General features: G+C 46.7%; 1 protein-coding gene and 1 long non-coding RNA gene across 4 annotated transcripts in view; one reads left to right on the top strand and one right to left on the bottom strand.

The window, feature by feature from the left end:
* The window catches only part of LOC135386050 (uncharacterized), a 32,705-nt gene extending 23,788 nt beyond the window's left edge, over positions 1 to 8,917 (top strand). Inside the window, exons 2-4 of the long non-coding RNA XR_010420572.1 lie at positions 6,837 to 6,887; positions 7,972 to 8,026; positions 8,611 to 8,917. This is a non-coding gene — a long non-coding RNA (uncharacterized LOC135386050). The remainder of the gene's footprint in view (positions 1 to 6,836; positions 6,888 to 7,971; positions 8,027 to 8,610) is intronic.
* Positions 1 to 19,477, bottom strand: part of LOC135386045 (transmembrane protein 192-like) — a 28,263-nt gene extending 8,786 nt beyond the window's left edge. Inside the window, exons 1-3 of one of the 3 annotated variants that reach the window (XM_064615768.1) lie at positions 19,233 to 19,477; positions 15,672 to 15,809; positions 8,047 to 8,278 (exon numbers count right to left, since the gene is read on the bottom strand). In XM_064615768.1, coding sequence (XP_064471838.1) covers positions 8,047 to 8,278; positions 15,672 to 15,809; positions 19,233 to 19,265 — 403 coding nt within the window. In that variant the 5' untranslated portion in view covers positions 19,266 to 19,477. The other 2 variants (XM_064615766.1, XM_064615767.1) reach the window with 2 other exon arrangements.
* Positions 19,478 to 20,095: the final 618 nt, after the last annotated feature.

Genomic DNA, 20,095 nt, shown 5'->3' with positions numbered 1-20,095 from the left:
GTTTCTTCAACCGCTGCAGCCATGCGAGTGCCTGGTGGTCCTCTGAATGGTGAAAGTCGTCCCATCCAGATACATGTCAAACTTTTTCAATCCGAACATCACCGCCAAGCACTCCTTCTCCGTAACGGAATAATTCCCTTCGGCCGGGGCGAGTGTACGACTTGCAAAAGCAACAGGGCATAAGTCTCCCTCATGCTCTTGCAGCAACACTGCTCCAACCCCGTAATCACTCGCGTCCGTCTGCATCACGAACGGCTTGTTCAAGTCCGGCAACCACAATCTAGCTGTATCCGCTATTGCTTGTGTTAAAGGGAAAAATGCCTCCTCCTGCCTAGGACCCCAAGACCACTGCATATTCTTCCGCAGCAGCTCGTAAAGTGGCTTGGCCAGAGTCGCACATCGCGGAATGAACTGGCGATAAAAGCCAACCATTCCTAAGAACCTCTGCAAGCTCTTGATGTCATGCGGACGAGGATAATCGATTATAGCTCTCAACTTTTCCTCGTTCGGACTCAGTGTGCCACGATCCACTACAAACCATAGGAGATCCACCTTAGGGGATGCAATCTGAACCTTCCCCACATTAATTGTCAACCCGGCGTCCCTCATTCTACTCAGAACAGTACGCAAGTGAATGAGGTGCTCCCTGAACGACCTAGAAAATACCACCACATCGTCCATGTAAGCCATGGCATAATTGAACTTCGCGTCACCCAGCACGACGTCCATTAGCCTCTGAAAACTAGCGGGCGAATTGGATAATCCAAACGGGAGCCTCGTAAATTCAAACAAGCCTCTATGACAAGTGAATGCTGTCTTTTGGACATCCTCCGCCGCTACCGGTATCTGTAGGAAACCCCGACTACAGTCCAAGATCGTGAACACGCTGGCATTCCCCAGCGCGTACATGATTGACTCGATAGACGGAAACGGATATGCATCCCTCACCGTTAGGGCGTTCAGCTGGCGATAATCCACACACAGCCTTGCCGTCCCATCCTTTTTCGGAGCTAACACCACCGGAAAAGCCCAGGGGCTCTGCGACCGCCTAACCGCACCTGTCGCAACCATCTCCTCTAGGCCCGCGTCAAGAATCTCCCTCTTACGCGCGCTAAGAGGCCTCGGATTACACATCCAGGGCCTCGACGTACCAGTATCAATCCGATGCTCTAAAACATCAGTCGTCCCTGGTTTCTCAGTGAACATCTCGGAAAACGGGAGCAAAACGTCAGCAAGCATGGCGCTCTCTGCCCCCCCCCCCCCCGCAAGATGCAACCACCCTCTCGATTACCTGTGGCGCATTCCCCACAGTGAGCACAGCCTCTCCGCTGTTCGGCTCATACGATTGGGTGCCCACGCGACTGGTTAAGTTACCAGCCGGCGGCGGAATCAACGGACCTCCGCACCGATACCCATTCGCTTTTAAATCGAGAATCAGTCCTTCTCGAACAATGAAATCCCGCCCCAAAATAATTGGAGTGGACAAACCCGACAGATAAACAAACCGCTGTCGGCATCGCCTTCCGCTGAACCACAGTGAAAGTCTCACAGCGCCTCCAGCATTCGTCACACCCGAAGCTAACCGCATGGGAATGTTGACCTTCCTGACTCGAACATTTCGTCCGCGGCAATCTGCGTATACGGCGTCTCCGATTAGCGAGAGCGTGGCGCCGGTATCCACCAAGCCTATGTACTCTTTACCAGCTATCGTTACGCCTATGTACGGCGCAGAAACGGGGACGGATACCTGTACTCTGCAAGCTAATGGGGCCAACGCTAACCCGTCCTCGGCAAAATCTTGCGGCGAGGTACGAGACATACACCCCAAGCTTTCACCTGTCGCCGACGACGGATCAGGGCTAACCCCAACTCCCGCCGCCGGCTCTACTCGTTTCCCTGCGCTAAGCGAGAACTCCGCTGGCGGTGGGGACAGTTGCGCTTGTAATGACCCAACTCATTACACCCATAACACCTGGGCTGCGCGTGCCCGTGGTCCGCCGGTGGCAATCTGCTACTGGGGACATCCCTAACCGGCTGTGTCTGCCGACTCTGTACCCTCCGGGCAAGAAGACAATTCCTCTCCGTCGTGAGAGTTTTCACAAAATCCCGCACGACGCCCCTGCTCGAAGGAAAAGGGATCCAGCGCCCGAGGCAAAACGAAATCGTCGCTCTCCCTCTCGTACGCCCGGCATCCGCCAACATGGATGCCACCTCCCTTCCCCTCGGAGCAGAATCCCGTACTCCACCCCACGCACATCCCGGTTCAACCGACTCTTCGGGTCGCGGCGGTGGACTGTACTGCAACTCAGACAAAAGATCTGCCTGAATTACACGAGCCTCTCGTGCAAGCACATCGAGAGAGTCAAACATCCTTCCCCGGAGATAAGGGCGAAAACTAGGGTGGCTCTGCCGTATGACACGAGAGACCTTTTCCTGCTCACTAGCCCTGGGGTCGGCCCTACTATAGAGCTCCTGAATCGCCCTCACGAACTCTATTAGGCTTTCATCGGCATGCTGGGTACGACGAACTAATTCCTCGCGCACCCGCGTCGCGTAATCGGGGGGCAAAAACTCCTCCTCGAATCGCTGCCTGAAGTCTGCCACCGAACTGAACGGCTTCTGCAGCCTTCTCCAGCACGCGGCATCCCCCACCAGTGCTACCGGCACTACCTGCCATAACACTATCATCGGGCGCTTTGGACGCTGTCTGATAGGTCTCCAGTTCCAACAGGAAATCTGTGACCGACTTCCCGTCAGAATAGCCCGAGTATGTAGGGACCACGACCTACTTAATAAGAGAGCGACCAGGTCACTTTCCCAAATCCCTATGGAGCGGCTGTCCGCGGAACCTCCTCGCAATTTCCTCCTCTCACAGGTGAAACGCCCGCTTCGCGCGCTGCCCACATTCCCTAAAATAGGGGGACTCCGCATGGGACATGTGACGAGATGGTGTTCGTATTGACTCGTGTACATCTTTTCGACGTCCATATTGATTTGTAGTGTACAACATCGACTCCTGTGCTCGTTTTGTCGGGGTATACTTTACATGGACGCCGTTTATTTTGTTTTCTCGTGCGATGACATATTGGTACACAGCACAAGGTACTTCATTTGATACCACGCCGTCCTTGAAAAGCAAGTTCCCCCATACCTGGGAGAACTTGGGAGGTACCCGGGTTCGAGTCCCGGAGCTGGATGTGTAGTGTGGATTTTTTCGTGGGTTTTCATCAGACACTTTCAGATATATCTCCGCACAATTCCCTTGAAGTTGCCCCAGGACGCGTTTTCCTCCAGGGCTTTAGTCGTGACGTTGCCCACATCTGTGAGGCAGACAACAGTGAGCCCTTTCACCACCCCCATATCGCTGTAAAAAAACTATCAACTCATTGGCGATCCAGCAGTGCAGACAATCATGCTCTGGCACGTGGAAGTGCGCGCAGGGACTGAAACCGGGGCGAAACCGAAGACGACTTGGAACCCAAATTTCTTCCATATCCACATCTGCAATCCACCATTCGCAACTAACCAAAGCTGCAACCTGAACCGAATTATGTGATTTCGGTTACCGGTTCATAAGAATATGCTCACGCGTGAACGCGATCAGCTTGGGATGCGATATATATTTCTTTACAACTCTGATTAGTGGCGTTGAACGTGCATCTGCGACATCCACGCAGCCAGCAGATACACCCTAGAGAAATCCGAAAAAGTGCCGGTTCAACTGCTTGGTTACCGGTAACCACAAGCATTAAAACGGCGAGCCTCCTACCTGTTACCGCTTTCAGAGTTCTGACACTGAACCGTAACCAAACGGATATCCGCTTCGGTTCCAGTCCTTCAGTGATAGACTAAGTCCCGGTTTCACCATCACCAATTAGCATTTGAACCGAGAACAACTTTCCCTTAACTTCAATTTAACGCTTAACTATGCTACACTAAAGAAGTTACTGTCACTGGAATATTCATCAGATCACGCAACGCTGGATCTTAGTCCAAAGTTAACCACTGTTGGTAAAAAAGGGCCATAGGTTAAGAGCAGTTCCTGCTGCTCTTCCTGTGGCGATACGCTCCTGTATGCCGTTATTTAAATTTAAGATTAATTTAAAGTTGGTGCCATCACGCACTGAACAAGTGCGTCTGTATGTACACACTCGGTATCTCCAAAGTGAATTGTTGTAGGAAATCTCTTCTACATGCTCAAAAAGAAAAGGAAGAAATGTTAGTAATATGTTAAGGGGCAAAGTAAAAGTGACCGCAGCTGAAGTGCAAGGTTTTGGAGAAATATCTCAGATGGATGACAGCACACTTTTTCGCTTTTCACGCGAGGAAGGATCTTGCCTTGCAAAAAGGCACTACAGAATAAACCATGCTCATGTGAACTGAGGTCTTCGTGGCGGTTTGGTGCGTAAAAATTACGATATGTTTGGCAAAAAAAAAAAAAAAAGAAGGCACAAATATCTGACGCGGATGCGAAGAAGTCCGTAGAAAGCTACCGCATAAGCACTACAACCCCCATTGAAGTAGGGAATGTCGGCAGCGCCACCAATGCTCCTGCGGCAAACATGTGAAACAAAAAAGCCGGCGCTGGAAGGGGGGTCAAGTGAACTGGTCGTTATCTTATTAAGTAGGTCGTGGTAGGGACAGCCATACTCGGATGGAGCCTCGGGGGAAAAGAGGAATGCGAGCTCGTTTGCACCACATTCATCTGTTGTGTCAGCGCGGCAACAAGGTTTGTCACCTGCAGCAAGACATTAGCGGTATCTGCCGCCATCGTCTGGGGAGGAAGAGGCTGCGAATTTTCAACAGCTCCCGCGCTAGTTCCGGCGATGGCGCCGTCCCCGCTTTGTTCTCCCGCGACCTCGGGGTCAACCCGATTATCGCCTGCCGCTGCATCGTCACGGTCACCGGTGGACCGTGTAAATACCATCTCGCAAGTGATTAACACCCGTGAACCCCCAAAAGGTGCGATCGGAGCCACTCCTGGATGACAAACAAAGGAACGGCCAAAACGTTGGGCGCCAAATATGGGAAATATGGGTTAAAGCCTCCCGGTCAACTTCAACCCTTCCGTGGGTGCTCTAATAGCCAAAAGCCGTTCGCTATTGTCAAACAAGAATGACTCGGACACAAGAGATGTGACTGACTTACATGGTTTAATCTTTGCCGCCAAAGCACACAACTATCTACAACGACCGTCACAGCCCGATTCTCCCAGTCCCGTTGTTTTCCCCCGCGTCCCTTCTCCTCCTGGGGTCCTCCCTTGACCTTGGGGACTTGCGGTCGCCCAAGGCCAATACGGAGTGCTAGCCTCCTACGGGGGTGCCAGGGAGGACACCACAATGTGGAGTCGGAACGTGACAGGTATCAAGTACATGCGAAAGCATCTGTTGCTCCAGCGGCATCAACAAACAAGGGGCCACAGTCCCAATATGCTTTAGCATCAGCTGCCGCCATCAAAACGTATCTGTGTACCAACAGAACTTCTGGAGACTAGCTTTACCAGCAGCACAGGGGATAACAAACCACGCGGACATGCTGCGATACCCTTCGCTGAGCCAATGAGCACTGTTGCCACTGTCGCGGGCGATGCGGTTCTGGTTTTGGAATGTACCCCTTGTCTACCCTACGTTTTGTGCCCCATTCAGCCCACTCATCAGGTCACCATTACTGAGGGTGCACTGACTTTGGATCAGTACACTATAAGTCACAATACCAAAGAGACATGAGCCCTTTGTGGGCTTTCTTCTTTTTTCTACTCATATACAGTCATCTCCAGTAGTGACGCAGAAGACATTGGACACATGACCTGCGCCATGTGAGGCAGTTGCTTCTAAACCTTCATTGTACGAGTCGTATGCCTTGTCAATTGGACCAAAAAATACAGAAAAACATAAGGCCGTTGTAAAGGAATTCATGATAAAGGACTGAAATATACATTGCGCCCAATGGGGCACTGACCAGACCTCGAAAACTTTCGTTATAAGGGTCTTTTTATAAAAAAGGCATTAATTGTAAAGCAGTTTGACTGTATACCATCCTAAGAAGTATAATAATGGGAAAAGATGTCTTAGTTCGACAATCACGTATATACCTGCATATACTTTTTGACAAACGTGCAAAATATGGTCATGCCGTAGGAGATGTTTATCACATACTAGGCCTACAGTCGAGTAGAAGAAACCCAGTCTGTCAACTATGTACGCCCATTATGCCGTTGTATGCCACATGTACACAACGTTGGACGATGGTGTGCGAAGAGAAATACTGCAGCGCCACCATGCACCACAAGTAGGGGAGCGCGCTTTCTAGTGTGGCGTAGTGTCATGTGGCTAGTCTTAACAGCCAATACGGAAGCAGAGTGAACATGATGAATTACATGATCCGGCGCAGGAGGGCAGTGTGACATCTCTATGTCCAGCCACCGTATCTGCGGCACAGCAGTATTTTGAGAGCTGACGGACTAGACTTATTTTCCTTCCTAAATTGAACCTGACTATAGTAGTTTTACCACTGAACATTTCACGACAGTGCGTCCCCCAAGGACTGGAGGTGTGCTATGTGAAGAAATGTATGTTTGCGGTGACCTAAATATGACATGGGAAGATTTGGCTGGACTGACGACAAGTTGATTGTGGTTGACCAGGTGCTTAACCTTGAAAGAATGCTGTTGGCTTTTCTATACAAGTCCACGATATCATGATTCTGTACAAATATGACAAAATTACTTGTGTATCTAAATACGAAACCAGATCATTTATATAATGAAGAATTAAAGCGGACCCAGAATTGATCTCTGTGGGACACTGGATGAGTTGACGCCAAGGTATTTATTTCAGATATGAAGTCGTTTCCCACCCAAGTTGTACAAATTGCCTTCGATCCTGGAGGTAACTATTTATTTATTTATTTATTAGTGCCCACCAACTGAAAGACTCCTTATGAGTGGTGCACTTCAAATGAGAGAAAGAAAGAAAATAAACGTAGTGAACGTAATGTATGTATGAAGCTAAAAAGAGTGACATTGCGAATTCCATAGCGCTCCAACTCCATAACATCAGTTGTGATAGCGTGAAATGCCTTCCGGAGATCCACAAAAAAGCCCATAGTTAAGAATTTTGATTCTATATTATGTTTAATCAGTCCAGTAATAGAAAGGGCAGCTAGTTCTGTAGAATTCATTTTTACGGCATCCAAACTGATACGCTGATAACAATTGACGCTTTTGAAAAAAATCCTCAAGACTAGTAAGTGGTAGTCATTCTATTATTTTGCTGAGTGTGGGCAAAATAGATATTTGCCTATAGTTCTCCAGTTGCACCCTGCTACCTTTTTTTGTAAATGGGACAGACCTTGGCAATTTTTAGTTAGGCGGGAAGGCGTCCTTCATTTATTAACTCGTTAAAGATACACGAGAAAAGTGCAGATATGAAATGAACAATATTTTTTAGAAAGAAAATGGATATCTTATCATATCCCACAGCCTAAGTTCTGGATGACGAATTCTACCTCACCAGGACAGCAAAGTGGAAGAAAACATGTGTATACATTGTGGGGTAGCAAAATATTATCACGCCTTTCATTATTGGCAGGTGCTGTCGGCGAACTAACCCCTAAGAAGTACGTACTTAATGCATTACATACAAGTTTTTGGTTACTGGTTTGGGTACTGGTATTGTCAATCATGTACAGGACAGCACTAGTTGGTTTCACTTTTCCTACTGCACAGTTGACAAGATTTCACGGCTGTCGCGGATTTCCAAAAGCCTCATGGAATTTTTGCTGAAAATAGTTTCTCTTTGATACGCGTAATAAGTTTGTCATCATGTTCCAATATATTTTTGGTACCGTTCCCCGAATCTTAAGTTATAAGGACTATTGCCACACCTTTTGATACATGTTAGCACAATGTTTAATAGATCACAACAAACCAGTGCAAACCAGGTGAGCTGACATTCAATACACGTTTTGCAGAAAGCACTGATTCTGCACCTCCATGCAACAGCAAGTCAAATCAAGCCACACCCAGGTAATCTGAAGTTTGCTTACCAGATGAAAAGATGAACATGGTGGCCTTTCTCATCTTTTTCGTCTTTTGGTAGAAACGGATGTAGCCGCTGCAGTTTAGGATGTTGTGTTCTCTATGGAGATACTGGTTAGTGATGATCATTATGGCCCATATGCAAACATGGCAATACTGTAATATGGAGTACGCATCGTCGGGGCTACGGTCAGGAGCGGTCACATATGGAAGAGTTCCAGCTGCCACAAGAAGTGCTACCTGGAATAAATAAAAAACAAACAACTTTATTTCATGATGATGATGACTGGGGAATAAATAAAAAAATGCAGCATAGGTATGAGGTGAAATTATTACAATATGTGTGCAGGGCACAAAGAAGATACAAAATATGCTGTATGCCAGCCTCTGCAAAACTCCCTCATGAGCATGCTTATTAATGCTCACGCATGACCAATAGAGTGAGTGTGTGAAATGAACACGAGTGAGCAAATGAGGAGCTGAGCTGGACACTGGTGATTATGAGAGAGTGAGATGCAGAAGTGTCAGCCTTTGGATGTATGGCACTAAGTGGCGGTTTCTTTTTGGAATAGGTTTGCAAAGAGCTTCGTGGTCAACACTATAACAACCTGCCTACTGGGGAGAACTCACCAAGTATATGATACCATCAAAGTTTATCACTCCATCAAACATCTTCTCAGATGCTTCTTACACAAAGTTGGCAACATGAATAGCCACCTTCTGGTGTTAAGTCAGGGTTGCAGTTGTAGATTGGTTTCCCAATAACCCAATGAAGTAATAGGGCGAGTGAATGCCCCCCCTGCACCTCGTTTGCACCTACCCAAGACTTCTATTTTTACACCAGCTTGAAGAGAAGATATTCTCCCCGAAATTCTTGAAATAAATATGTCTGGAGCTGCATTTGACTCCAAACAACTCTCCTGCGAGCCCTTTAACTCACAATCATCATATTTGCAGAGTTCTTCATATACCGATGTGACAGTCGGCAGTGGACCTGCACTGGCAGGGAAGAGCAACGAGAGAATCAGTTCACGTGATGTTTCGTTGACATGTGACCGTCCTCTCTCACACCTGCCCCTCATGTATTCTTAGAGCCCTGTGTTTTAAGGTAAAACCAGTCGTTACTTTTTTACTTTATTAAGACGCCAGGTTTTACCCTAAAACACAGAGCCCTAAGAATATGTGAGGGGGAGTGGCGAGAGAGGACGGTCACACGTCAGCGAAACATCACGTGAAATGATTCTCTGGTTGCTCTTCCCTGCCGCGCAGGTCCACTGCCGACTGTCACATCAATATACCAGACTTTTACTCAAACACCTCGTATGAGAAGCCCTCATGTGGCCGGAAGAATCGAAGCAGGGGAGAGGCAACAACAGTAACAAAGCACGAGCAAGCATTATTCCGTTCGTTTGATCTTTTTACCACCCTGCTGCTACTTACTGGAAACTCTATGACCAGTCTCTTCGCTTATTATTATTATTTTATTATTTTTTTTATTATTAGAAAGTGCACATAACAGCTAAAAGCCTTAAAATGTTGCACTTAAAATAAAACACCAATCACCATGGAAGACAATATTCTAAATAGTCAACAGAATTCTTATACAAGGTAACACTACCAAAAAGGTCAACATCGTACGGTAAAGAGTTAAATCATACTTGTAGCCTGGACGACGCGGACATAATGGACGGCATCAACGGATAAAAGAGCAGTAACAGTCGAGAACGCCTAAGCGGAGCCTTGAACGACAAAGAAGATAAAAATTCCTGACAAGACAACATACCATTGATAACTTTAAATAGGAAAATAGCGTCATGCACACACCTCCTACCCTGCAGCCTGCCCACACCGATCCTAGACAATATTGACAAATAGTCAAAATAACAACTTCTCCTAAAATATCTATTGTACACGACCCGCACAAGACGCCGCTGCACACATTCAAGTTGACCAGAAGAACTGTTCGATAATCCATTCCATACTACGGAGGCGAACTCAAGTTTCATGCGTACAATAGTACAGTATAAATACACAAGACAATGAAAGTCATGGAAGTGACTCGTTACACGGCAAAGTGTAATGTTATGATGGCAGTTGCGCCACTTGACCACAGGGTTAACTGATCAATCCGCCGACAGTAAGCAGATGGAAAAGTTAGAGATTGGGACTCACGGATATCTTGAACAAAGTACAGTTATTGCGGAAAAACAGTCTTTTGTTCGAAATATCACGACAGGAAAATTATAAAATGCACATATGCGCTATGTGCATTAAAGGGGTACTAAAATGCAAAAACAACTTGCTCTCAAAGGAAAGTCCGTGTTTCAACTAGTATAATATAAGTAAAATTAGTTCACACAGCGCTACGTTTAGAAGCAAAACGCAATGAAAACAGAGCCGTCTTTGGCGGCATCCAATGAGACAGCAGGAGAAGCACGCGCTTACCTATCGTGGCCGTGTGAATTCAATTTGGAACGGGTCCGATCGTAGGACTTTTGGAGCTACAATTGGAGCAGCAAAAATCTGCTTCTGGAGCAGATATGGAGCAGGAAAAATGACATTTTGGAGCATATATGCCGGAATTTGGAGCAGAAACGTCTGGTACGCAGATTAGTTCCTTGAAGATTTCAGATCCGCACATTGTCAAATACTGCCAGATATACCATGAATCATGAGAAGCTAACCATTTTCTTAATGTAAACATAAAAATATCAGTGTACAAAATTTTACAGACTAGCTAGCACGACCAGTTAAAACATACACACACTGGTGAAAAGTAGTGAACATTTTGCTGACCAGCTGTCTTGCTTAGTTCAAATGTACCCACACACCTGGTGAAAACTAGTACAGAATGAAACTTTCAGCACTGCAGGAATGCAGTCACAATACACAATCAGAAGGACGTTGTACTTTTCTTGTTGACTGAGGAGTGCCATGTGCAGTGCTTACATTGGTACAATTATCCATAGTTTGATGTTCCTCGTGCAGCGCTGAGAGTATAACGTTCGTCTGATCCCCTCCTTTTCTTGTTCCGCGGGTTACTCTCAATCTCTTGAATGCGTTGGAGAAACTTTAGAAATTTTGCGTTTGCATCGTTCAGTATAGAACGCTTGCACTCTCCACCTTCACCATGTCCTTTGACTTGCCACCTTGGCTGACCAGTGACTGGACATTCAATGGACATTTTGGGCAGCCTCAGAAGTCCGCGTTCTCTGTTCTGTTTCTCTTTCTTCTCGTTCCATGCGTTCTTTGTAGGCCTTGTAGTAGTTTGGGAAACAATGTACGAAAGTTACTTCCTTCCGCACTGAATGGGGAAACATGGCTGAGAAAATCTCCGTTGCGACGTCTCCCCATGTGTAAGGGGCGGAGTTCGCAATCACCTAAAGTACGAAAATACTGTCTGCTTTTAAAGTAACTTTCCTGTACGTTAGCTCTGGCCTCAAAAGCGTTCAGGTCCATGCTTCGGCACTTGAAGAACGCCACTCTCGTGTCTGTGATTCTTTGCTTTGTCCACGTGTTTCTTTGATGCTGCATGACGCGTGACAGCCGAACCACCAACGTGTACGATATGACCACGCTGCATAAAGTGCAGTAAGCATCGGTTTATTATACACTAGGTTGGCACCACAACGAAATGAGGTCACCATTTGAGTCGATCCGTTTGAAGATGTCATCGTTGAATTTCGTGTTTCTTTCTGAAATGTACATGGGACCCCGTCCCGTGATTCTAACAAAAGACTAGAAAAAAAAAACAAAAAAAAACAAGTCAGCAGTCACTTTTGCCTATCGTTACTTTTGCTCACCGTTGCACAGTGTGCCTGCACCACCTAAAAGATGACAAAGGCAAAAGGAACCGCAAAAGCGGCAAGTGCCGTTGCCGCGCACCCCATCAAAGATAAGCCTAACCAGCCTGACGGGCGGCCTAACCGACGTGAAATTAAACCAAATTGTCTCGGATTGGCTGGCTTTGGACTTTGTTGGATATGAAGAGAGCTTCGTGGACGGGTTGATCGTGGGGCGGGTATGGATGCTTGTGACTCCCTTTTGGCTTTTGGCAGTGTTACGGACCTCGGGGGTAGTTTGGCGCAACTTTGATGTTGCGGCTCAAGTTGGCGCATGAAAAGCAGCGGGGCGCAGAATGGCGCAAATGGCGCAGCACTTCCACCCCTGGTATATGCGCAGCATGATGCGCACTGGGTCATTTTTCAATAAAGATTCACTGAATTGTAGCCCACAACCGTTCTCGCGAATGTTCCACTGACAACAATTATATCTTCACATCCTTCCGACAGCTACGCCAGTCCACATTGCAACACGCAGCATGGAATGCAAACACTGATGCATGAGCTGAAACGACGTTCACTGAAGCAAGAAAGAGCCCGGTAGTAAAACTTGACAAGTGTTTGGTTCGTTGTTTACTTCTTTCTGCTGATCCCACTGCCTGCCGTTCCCAGTTGTCTCAGTGGTGTTCGACGATGATGTTGGGTCACTCCACGACAGGTTTATTGACACGATGATACTTATACTAAGTCAGTCAAGACGTTCGTCTCGAGACGTCCATTCACCCTGGAATCCGTTAGCAAAGTCCCCTTTGTTCCCACTTTCCCGCTCATGGCGTTGTTTTTCAGTTCCCAATGATGCCCTTCCTTTCGCACGGCTTAGGTTACACACTTGACAAAAATAAGACAAAAATAATACACCCGTACAAACGTTACCTCGGCTGACCAAACCATCCCACAAAGCTGAGATTTATAGCCTCCTGTTTGCTATACAGAACCACTGGGAGAACCCCTCATGGTAACCCGATCTCCCGTGTTTTCGCTCCAGACCCCAGGCATGCAAGGAACGAGGGTGGAATCTTCAAAGTGTCCGGCCGTGTTCTGTGAAAGCGCAGGAACACACAGAAGTAAAAACATTTAAGAAAACCCGCCATTTCCGTCGCACGGCAAGTTTCAACTTTACACCGGTGCAATTTCGGTTATAGCTTCGTGACGGAATCGAAGTTTTGAATTATGATAACAAGCTCGAAAGTAACATAGCGTGCCCCTTTAAATTGTGTCTTAAATGTGCATCATCTGAAGGTCAGGATCAATGTGAAATAATATATCTTGGCTGTAAGTAGTGGTGGTATACTTTTATGCAGCACGCTGGCTATGTGAGGGAACATAAATATAGTGCACAGTCTTTAGACACATTCAGCAACGAGATGCCTGGTGTAGAGATGCGAAGATCACTTTTTTCGGTTTGTTTCCTTGTCTCCGGAAAAATAGCCCAAAAATTCCAGGCGACAAAATTCAAAACTGTAAATTTTCGTGCCTTTGATGCGTTCCAACCCGCCAACAGTGCCTTAGGTGCCTCTGCTCCGTCAACAACCACCAACTGAGAGCTCCGTCTGCCTGCTCCAAGCGATCGCCATCGTATTCACATAATGTCAGAGTTCGGGTCGGAGTGGACGGGTTGTTCCAATTACCTATCGCTGAGTAGACAGCAGTCTCATGGGATGCTCTGCTCTGCATTTATGCCTAGAGGGTGAACACTACTAAAGTTTCTAGCTCATTGTACGCTGTGGCTTGGCCGGCATGCTTCGACTCAGCAGTAACCGCATTTGTTTCCATTTTTTCCAATTTTTCGAAAAAAAAAGACCCAAAAGAAAACCATTTTTTTCGAGCGATTCAAAACTTCCAGAAATTTTGCATCTCTAGCCTGGAGTTGCCTATAAAGAAGGGTACGGTAGCAGAAAAGTAGCATCATAGTATTTTATTTACTTTTATTTGGTAGCGGTATGGAGTTACTTTTTCAAATTTGTAGCGACGCTAGTATTGCACTGCCCTTTCCTGGAGTAGCAGGTAGCAGTATTCAGTTAGTTCGCTTTGGTAGAGGGTACAACACTGATAGGGATACACCAAAGGGTTGCCAACCTAATCATGGGAACAAGTCTGTGGAGCGTCATACCAGCGTAGCGTACAACACGTGTCACAAAAGCGTGGTACAGCATACTTCGGCCAGACTTTAAGGTGTAGAACACAGTAGGAGGACACAAGCTAGCTGGTGTAGACTAGTTATAGAAGAAATTACCGGAGTTTGGGGTAAACAACACGGACGGAATACAAGTGGATGGGATGGGGCTCAAACCAGCAATGCAGTTTATTCAACAAAACAACTGCAGAGACAAGAGTAAGCGGAACAAAAGGTACAAGGTGTATTAATACGCGGCCAGAAGACCACTCTTCTAATGCTTCAAACATATACCATATTTTCTCAAACCTAAGACGACCCCCCGAGTTCAGGGTACACGATTTTGGAAAAACATATTAAACAAAGATTGGGAGGAAGTGTGACAGTTGGAGATGGTGCACGATACCATTTATTCATCACCACTGTTTCCGCTTTCACTTTCTGCCCATAGCTCATTGTGTTCTGTTCCGTTCAGAGCGTTACACAAACCATAAGAGAGAAACTGATGTTCTGAGGCTGGAACAACATAGAAGGGAGCGCACACGTCATCGTCGTCAGGCACATCGCACCAAGCGTTCAAAATCCACTGCGCCGGCGCAATTCTCGATCTCTCCCTGTTGCTACAGCCACCTTTTAACATTTCCTTCCGATACCTGAAACTGCCTTGCCACCGCTAAATTTCTGGCGCATTCAGTGGCGAAAGCGATAGCTTTGCGTTCGAACACAGCAGTGACGACGCAATGACAGTCAGTCCCCATTGTTCCCATTTGCACTGCTTTGTTTGTTGCGCACTGACATCCACAACACGTGGTATCGGTCGCGCCACGCTGTTTGCCCGCTCCCGCCTCTCCCCCGAGCTTGTTGTGGCGCGAATATCCGAATCTAAGACGACCCTCGACTTTGGAACACGAGAGGTTGGAAGGGGTTGTCTTAGATTCGGGAAAATATGGTACAGCACACTGGGGGACCACTTGATTACTTGATTGCCACATACTGATGTAGGATTGTGAGCCAAATTTCAATGAAACAATTATTCTGTTCAGATGTAATAAACAGGGCAGTCCTCTTTTCCGTGAGGCAAGCGAAGTCAGAAAATCGGGCGATTGTTTTATCAGTAACCATTCTATTTATCTATCACAAAAAAATAAATATATTTATGTCGGCAAGATAGAGATAAACCAGGTAACGGTCTGTCATGCATATTCGTATCATTCAATTTCGAATGATTCCGGGACGGACACAACGGATCAGAAGCTCGTGAAACCAGATATTGTTTCATTTACGTGTTGTCAAAGAGCTACAGACTGAAAGCATCCAGTGTGCATGTGTGGTTTGTGCAGTTGATCGTTTTCATCGATCTCTTCTACTACTGTGGTGACAGGTCCACGTGCGCTCTATGTTAAAATAATGTGATAATAAATATGTGATACACAAAATATTGTGAAATAAATATAACACACAGTAGCTGTGGCAACAGCATTTTTAAGCTTTCATTAGAATGACAAAGGGTGCGTGCAGCACCAGTTCACGAATCCAATTCTCTCACGACCTATGGATTGGTAGGGTAAGGGTCTCACCACAAGGGCTGCCGGAAGAAAATTGCAAACCTCCCGCACGAGATTGTGCACGGGCACAATGGTCATCACCAAAATGAAGTTCTTGTTAGACCTGGGCTTACTATGCATAGTAGCTGAAAGATGATCACAGCAGCCGTTGCTGCAGATTTAAATGGCGGTTCCGTATCAAATATGACGTCCGGAGATACCAAAGTTGTCGCGTCTCTGCCGTTGATGTTGATGTCATCACCATTAGCAACCTTCAAAGAAAGATGAGAAAGACATATAAAAGTTTGATGCCAGAAAATCACAAAGCACCCTCGTTGCATATTGTAGCAAAACATTAGCATTGCAAAGGATAATGCACTGAATGCAACAGTGTCTGTCTTCTGCCTATGTTCAGTAGCTTCCCAATTGCCGACGTGTGGTAACTTCGTATGGTATCCATCCACCCAACTCAAAAAAGAATACTCGCACACTTCTGTATTTGGAGAACAGCTCCGGTGAGAAATAGTGCACGAATCATAGTGCCACATAAATCACGAGCTGGGAAAAAAACTTATCCTTTTCAAAATATGCAGCAAAATTCATGAAATTTAATCATAAAAATGATGCCCACCAACAAAGTTGTTGTATAGACCCACATCCTAACCAAAGATGAGGAACCCTGGGGCTCCAACACATCACGTGACATCTCGTTGTTTGCACAGTGATGGGAAGGAGTGCAATGTTGATCGCTGCTTTTCTATTTATTTTATTTTTTCTATATCACGAGTTACGAACTCCCTCAAGGCATCTGACCTTTGATTGCACTCAGAACGTTCATAATTACCGTATTTTAACACGTATAATCCACGGCTTGTCTGTTAAAAAAAAGTTCTCAGTGGGTCCACTGCCGCTTATCTGAGGAAAGTTTCTCCTGGAGCTTCTCACCCGGCGTAAAGAAGCCTCTCGTATGTGACCCACATTCATTTGAGGGTGACTGACTAGGGGCTCTCGTCTAGGGTTGCCACCAGGCCGGTATTATACCGGCACGGCCGGTTATTTGTTCGCTCTGCCGGTTGCCGGTAGGAAGGTGATACCTGCAGCCTTTTGCCGGTATTTGTCGCCCAAGACCTTTCATATAGGCTTTTGCGGGGTTTTCCCTTCAACATTCCACTACAGCTTGAATAAATCTGGAGCATAGATCCAACTCCGCAGTCATCAGTTCTTTCCTTAGTTATTCATTATTATTATTATTACACACAGGAACATATGCTTCCTCGTATTATCTCTCTCTCTCTCTCGTTTTCTGTGTGTTCTCTTCCATCCCTCACCCACTTCCCTTTCCCGCGAGCCTTTCCTCCTTTTCCTCTATTCCACCTCCTCTCCCTCAGCCGGTATTTTTCACTACGAAAGGTTGCAACCCTATTCTCGTCCCTCTTCTTTCTCCCACGAGGTCAGCGGCCTATTGAATGACTAAACATGCACGTGGAATGCCTACGGGCTTTCCCCCTCTTCTTCCTCCGAGCCCTCATGAACCTTCTAGAGTTAGTGCTCTTGTATTTGGGGCCTCAGTTGTTGATGGGGATCCTGTAGAACACTGGCGACAGAAGCGTGCACATGATTCCTGCACACCGGCAGAACGCTAGAACGCTAAACTTGACTGCGAAGAATACTCGTGCCCTCTCAGAACAGTACGACGTTGAATGCAACGTACATTTGTGAATGTTGAGAATTCCCTCAGATGCGCAAATAGTAAATCGTTGGCCAATTTTTGTACCGTATGCGTGCCTATCTCATTGCATTCAGTGGGATATCTTTCCGACGTACAAGCCGCGGCTTCTCTGACCGTGTGGAGTGAAAATACGGTGCATGACGGCTGTGCATTGAAAATCAGCTTCACTCACTGTCCGCTCTAAGTGACGTGCACATATCCTACTTTCTTCATCCAACAAAAAAGCACCTTCATGACAGTGATTTGTCCTACCATAATCAGAAACAGCAACAATGATGTCGGTGGTGGACAGATGTTTGTGATTGTTTTGGATTTGATAATGATGACAGGAACAAAGAATAAAGCAGGTGGAGAAGGTGCAGAGGCAAGTACCATTGTGTTTGTTTTGTTAAACCAAGTACGTCAGTCAGCATTTCAGGTGGAGAAGGTGCAGAGGCAAGTACCATTGTGTTTGTTTTGTTAAACCAAGTACGTCAGTCAGCATTTCAGGTAAAGAAGGAAGGAAACTAGTACAGTCGACCCGCGTTTATCCGGACTTCATTTATCCGGATCCTGCACTATCCGGACGAAAAAGCATGGGGACGGATTTTCGTCCATGTATTTTGTTCTCGTTTATCCGGACTTCAGCTTCCGGACTCGGACAAGAATTCCACGGAACGAAAGCCGAAAATTCTTGTAATCCAGCTTCAGTTATCCGGACTACAGTGAGTAAGAGGAGACGCTGACCCCGCTTCGTCACCCTTTTCCCTGTGTTGGGGTTATTCCCGTCACACGTCAGGGACCTACATTCCTCCGTAGGGGAGACAACCGTGCACGATGACCCCCTTTTCTATTTGTGTGCGTTGGGTCATGTTGACCAGTCGAGCCATTTGGAAATATCTCGAGCAACTGTCCGGTTCTAGAGGGGAAAACTCCAACCCGAGGGCCTGCTGCTTACGGCCCGTTGGCCGATGAAGACATTCCCCTAGCTGAGCTGCGGTCCCTGATGCAGAGGCTCACTGCGACTGCCGAGGATGATGCTGCGGTTTCTGACTACGTTGACGTTGATAAGGATGATGACGCGTGTGCAGCTATGACTGATGACGGTGTGATTGCTGCTGTTGCCTCCGATGATGTGCAGCAAGACGGTGCAGATGTCGCCAGTGAGAAACAAGGCTCCGACATTGACACTTCGCGTCCGCACTGACATTCTTCGAGCAGCGCAACAGCGTGGCTCAACTCTATCCAATTAGCAAAAGTTTGCAGGAATCGAGTGCCTACACTATCATTGACGAGATTTCTGTGTTTTAATTAAACCGTGCTCTGTAGGACGTTTCTATTCGGTCGTTTCATTTATCCGGATGCCCCGGTATCCGGACGATTTCGCCGGGAACGGCACCGTCCGGATAAACGGGGGTCGACTGTACTACATCGAAGGAACAGAGCAGAGCAGAGAAGGTGTGTTGAATCACAGAAGTTGGAACGATCATGACTCCTATGTGCCCTGCCTGCTCTGGTTCAACAGGAATCTGAAGTAATGTTTCTGATGTCATGCTACCGGAGACGTCATATTTGTTTGTTCGTTTCTGTGGCATTTATTTCCAGGGCACGGGTATTCGGTGCGTGTCGACAGTTTTCGCTCGAAATTTGGAAAGGAAAACGAATTTTCCTATGTTGGCTTCCGGCATTCGCAAACTGCGGTCGTGTCAAATATCAGGAATTTCACGGGAAGTGTTTTCCAACCTAACAGATAATAACATTTACGAGGAGCTAGAATGACCTACGCGTGCATACTTTAGCATGCAACCGCTCTACAGCTGCAAATTATGGGTTCAGAACAGGATGGACATAAACAATCAGGCGCATGGAACGACGGTCGGTGACACACCGGCACGTAGTCGTGAATGACCTAATGAAGTTGACATCAAAACATGTTCATGCAACTTGCAAAATTAGTTGCTAGAATATTTCAAGCAAACATTCATACCTCCAACATATCGTGATCCATTAGGCTAACCATTTCTGCTTGACAAGCCTGACAGCAACCAGTTTTAAATGAGTCCACACTTAACTGCGATGCAACCCCCACATCCTCCACATGAGAATTGAAATGAGATTCTGTGATTACATGTTACCCATATCTGTTTCGAAATATCTATCACGTGACTCCCATTGTTGACGTCCTTATACGCTTGTTCACGTCGTTCCTTTGCTCATCCGTGTTGAGAAGTGGCGTCGTACTTGTCATTCTACGAGCTTGTGGCAACAGAATTATTCTGTACTGTCTGTCCCGTCAGTAGCGATCACTGGTAAGACTGGGGTAGCGATGTAATGTAACGATACACGATACTGCGACTCCTGCAAACCGTGAAATGTGTAAACGGCCATAGACGGCGCTTCAAGGGATAGGCGTTGAGTTTACTGGTATCGGATTAGATTGGATTGGAATGGATTGCAAGCGGTCATCCTACTGCCATAGCAACGGACTGCTGCCATAGCAACGGAAACGCCGATTGCCTTCATCTTCGGGAAGTGCCGATGTGGTGCAAGAGTGTGCGTCGCAGACTGAGGCAGTACAGTACATACGAGAGTGCAAAGGGCGCGAGCAGCACTGACAAAACGAAAACAGAAGTGCTGCTCCGCCAGAACTAGTTCAGCGAGTGCAGCCAAATCGAAGAGACCTTTAGGCTTGGGTGCACCGAGTCGCCACGAGCAGGCAGCGAACCGCACCTTCCCCAAAACATCGTCTTCCTACCCCCCCCCCCCCTTTCCGCTAGACACACTACTTCAGCTTCGACTTGTTCTGTGGTGGCTTGCATACTCGTTCAATGCGACGTTTGCTACAAGGTC

This window comes from Ornithodoros turicata, chromosome 2 (assembly GCF_037126465.1).
Source record: "Ornithodoros turicata isolate Travis chromosome 2, ASM3712646v1, whole genome shotgun sequence".
Taxonomy (NCBI): Eukaryota; Metazoa; Arthropoda; class Arachnida; order Ixodida; family Argasidae; genus Ornithodoros; species Ornithodoros turicata.
The sequence above is the reverse complement of the archived record's forward strand: the minus strand, read 5'-3'. Positions and strand labels throughout refer to the sequence as shown.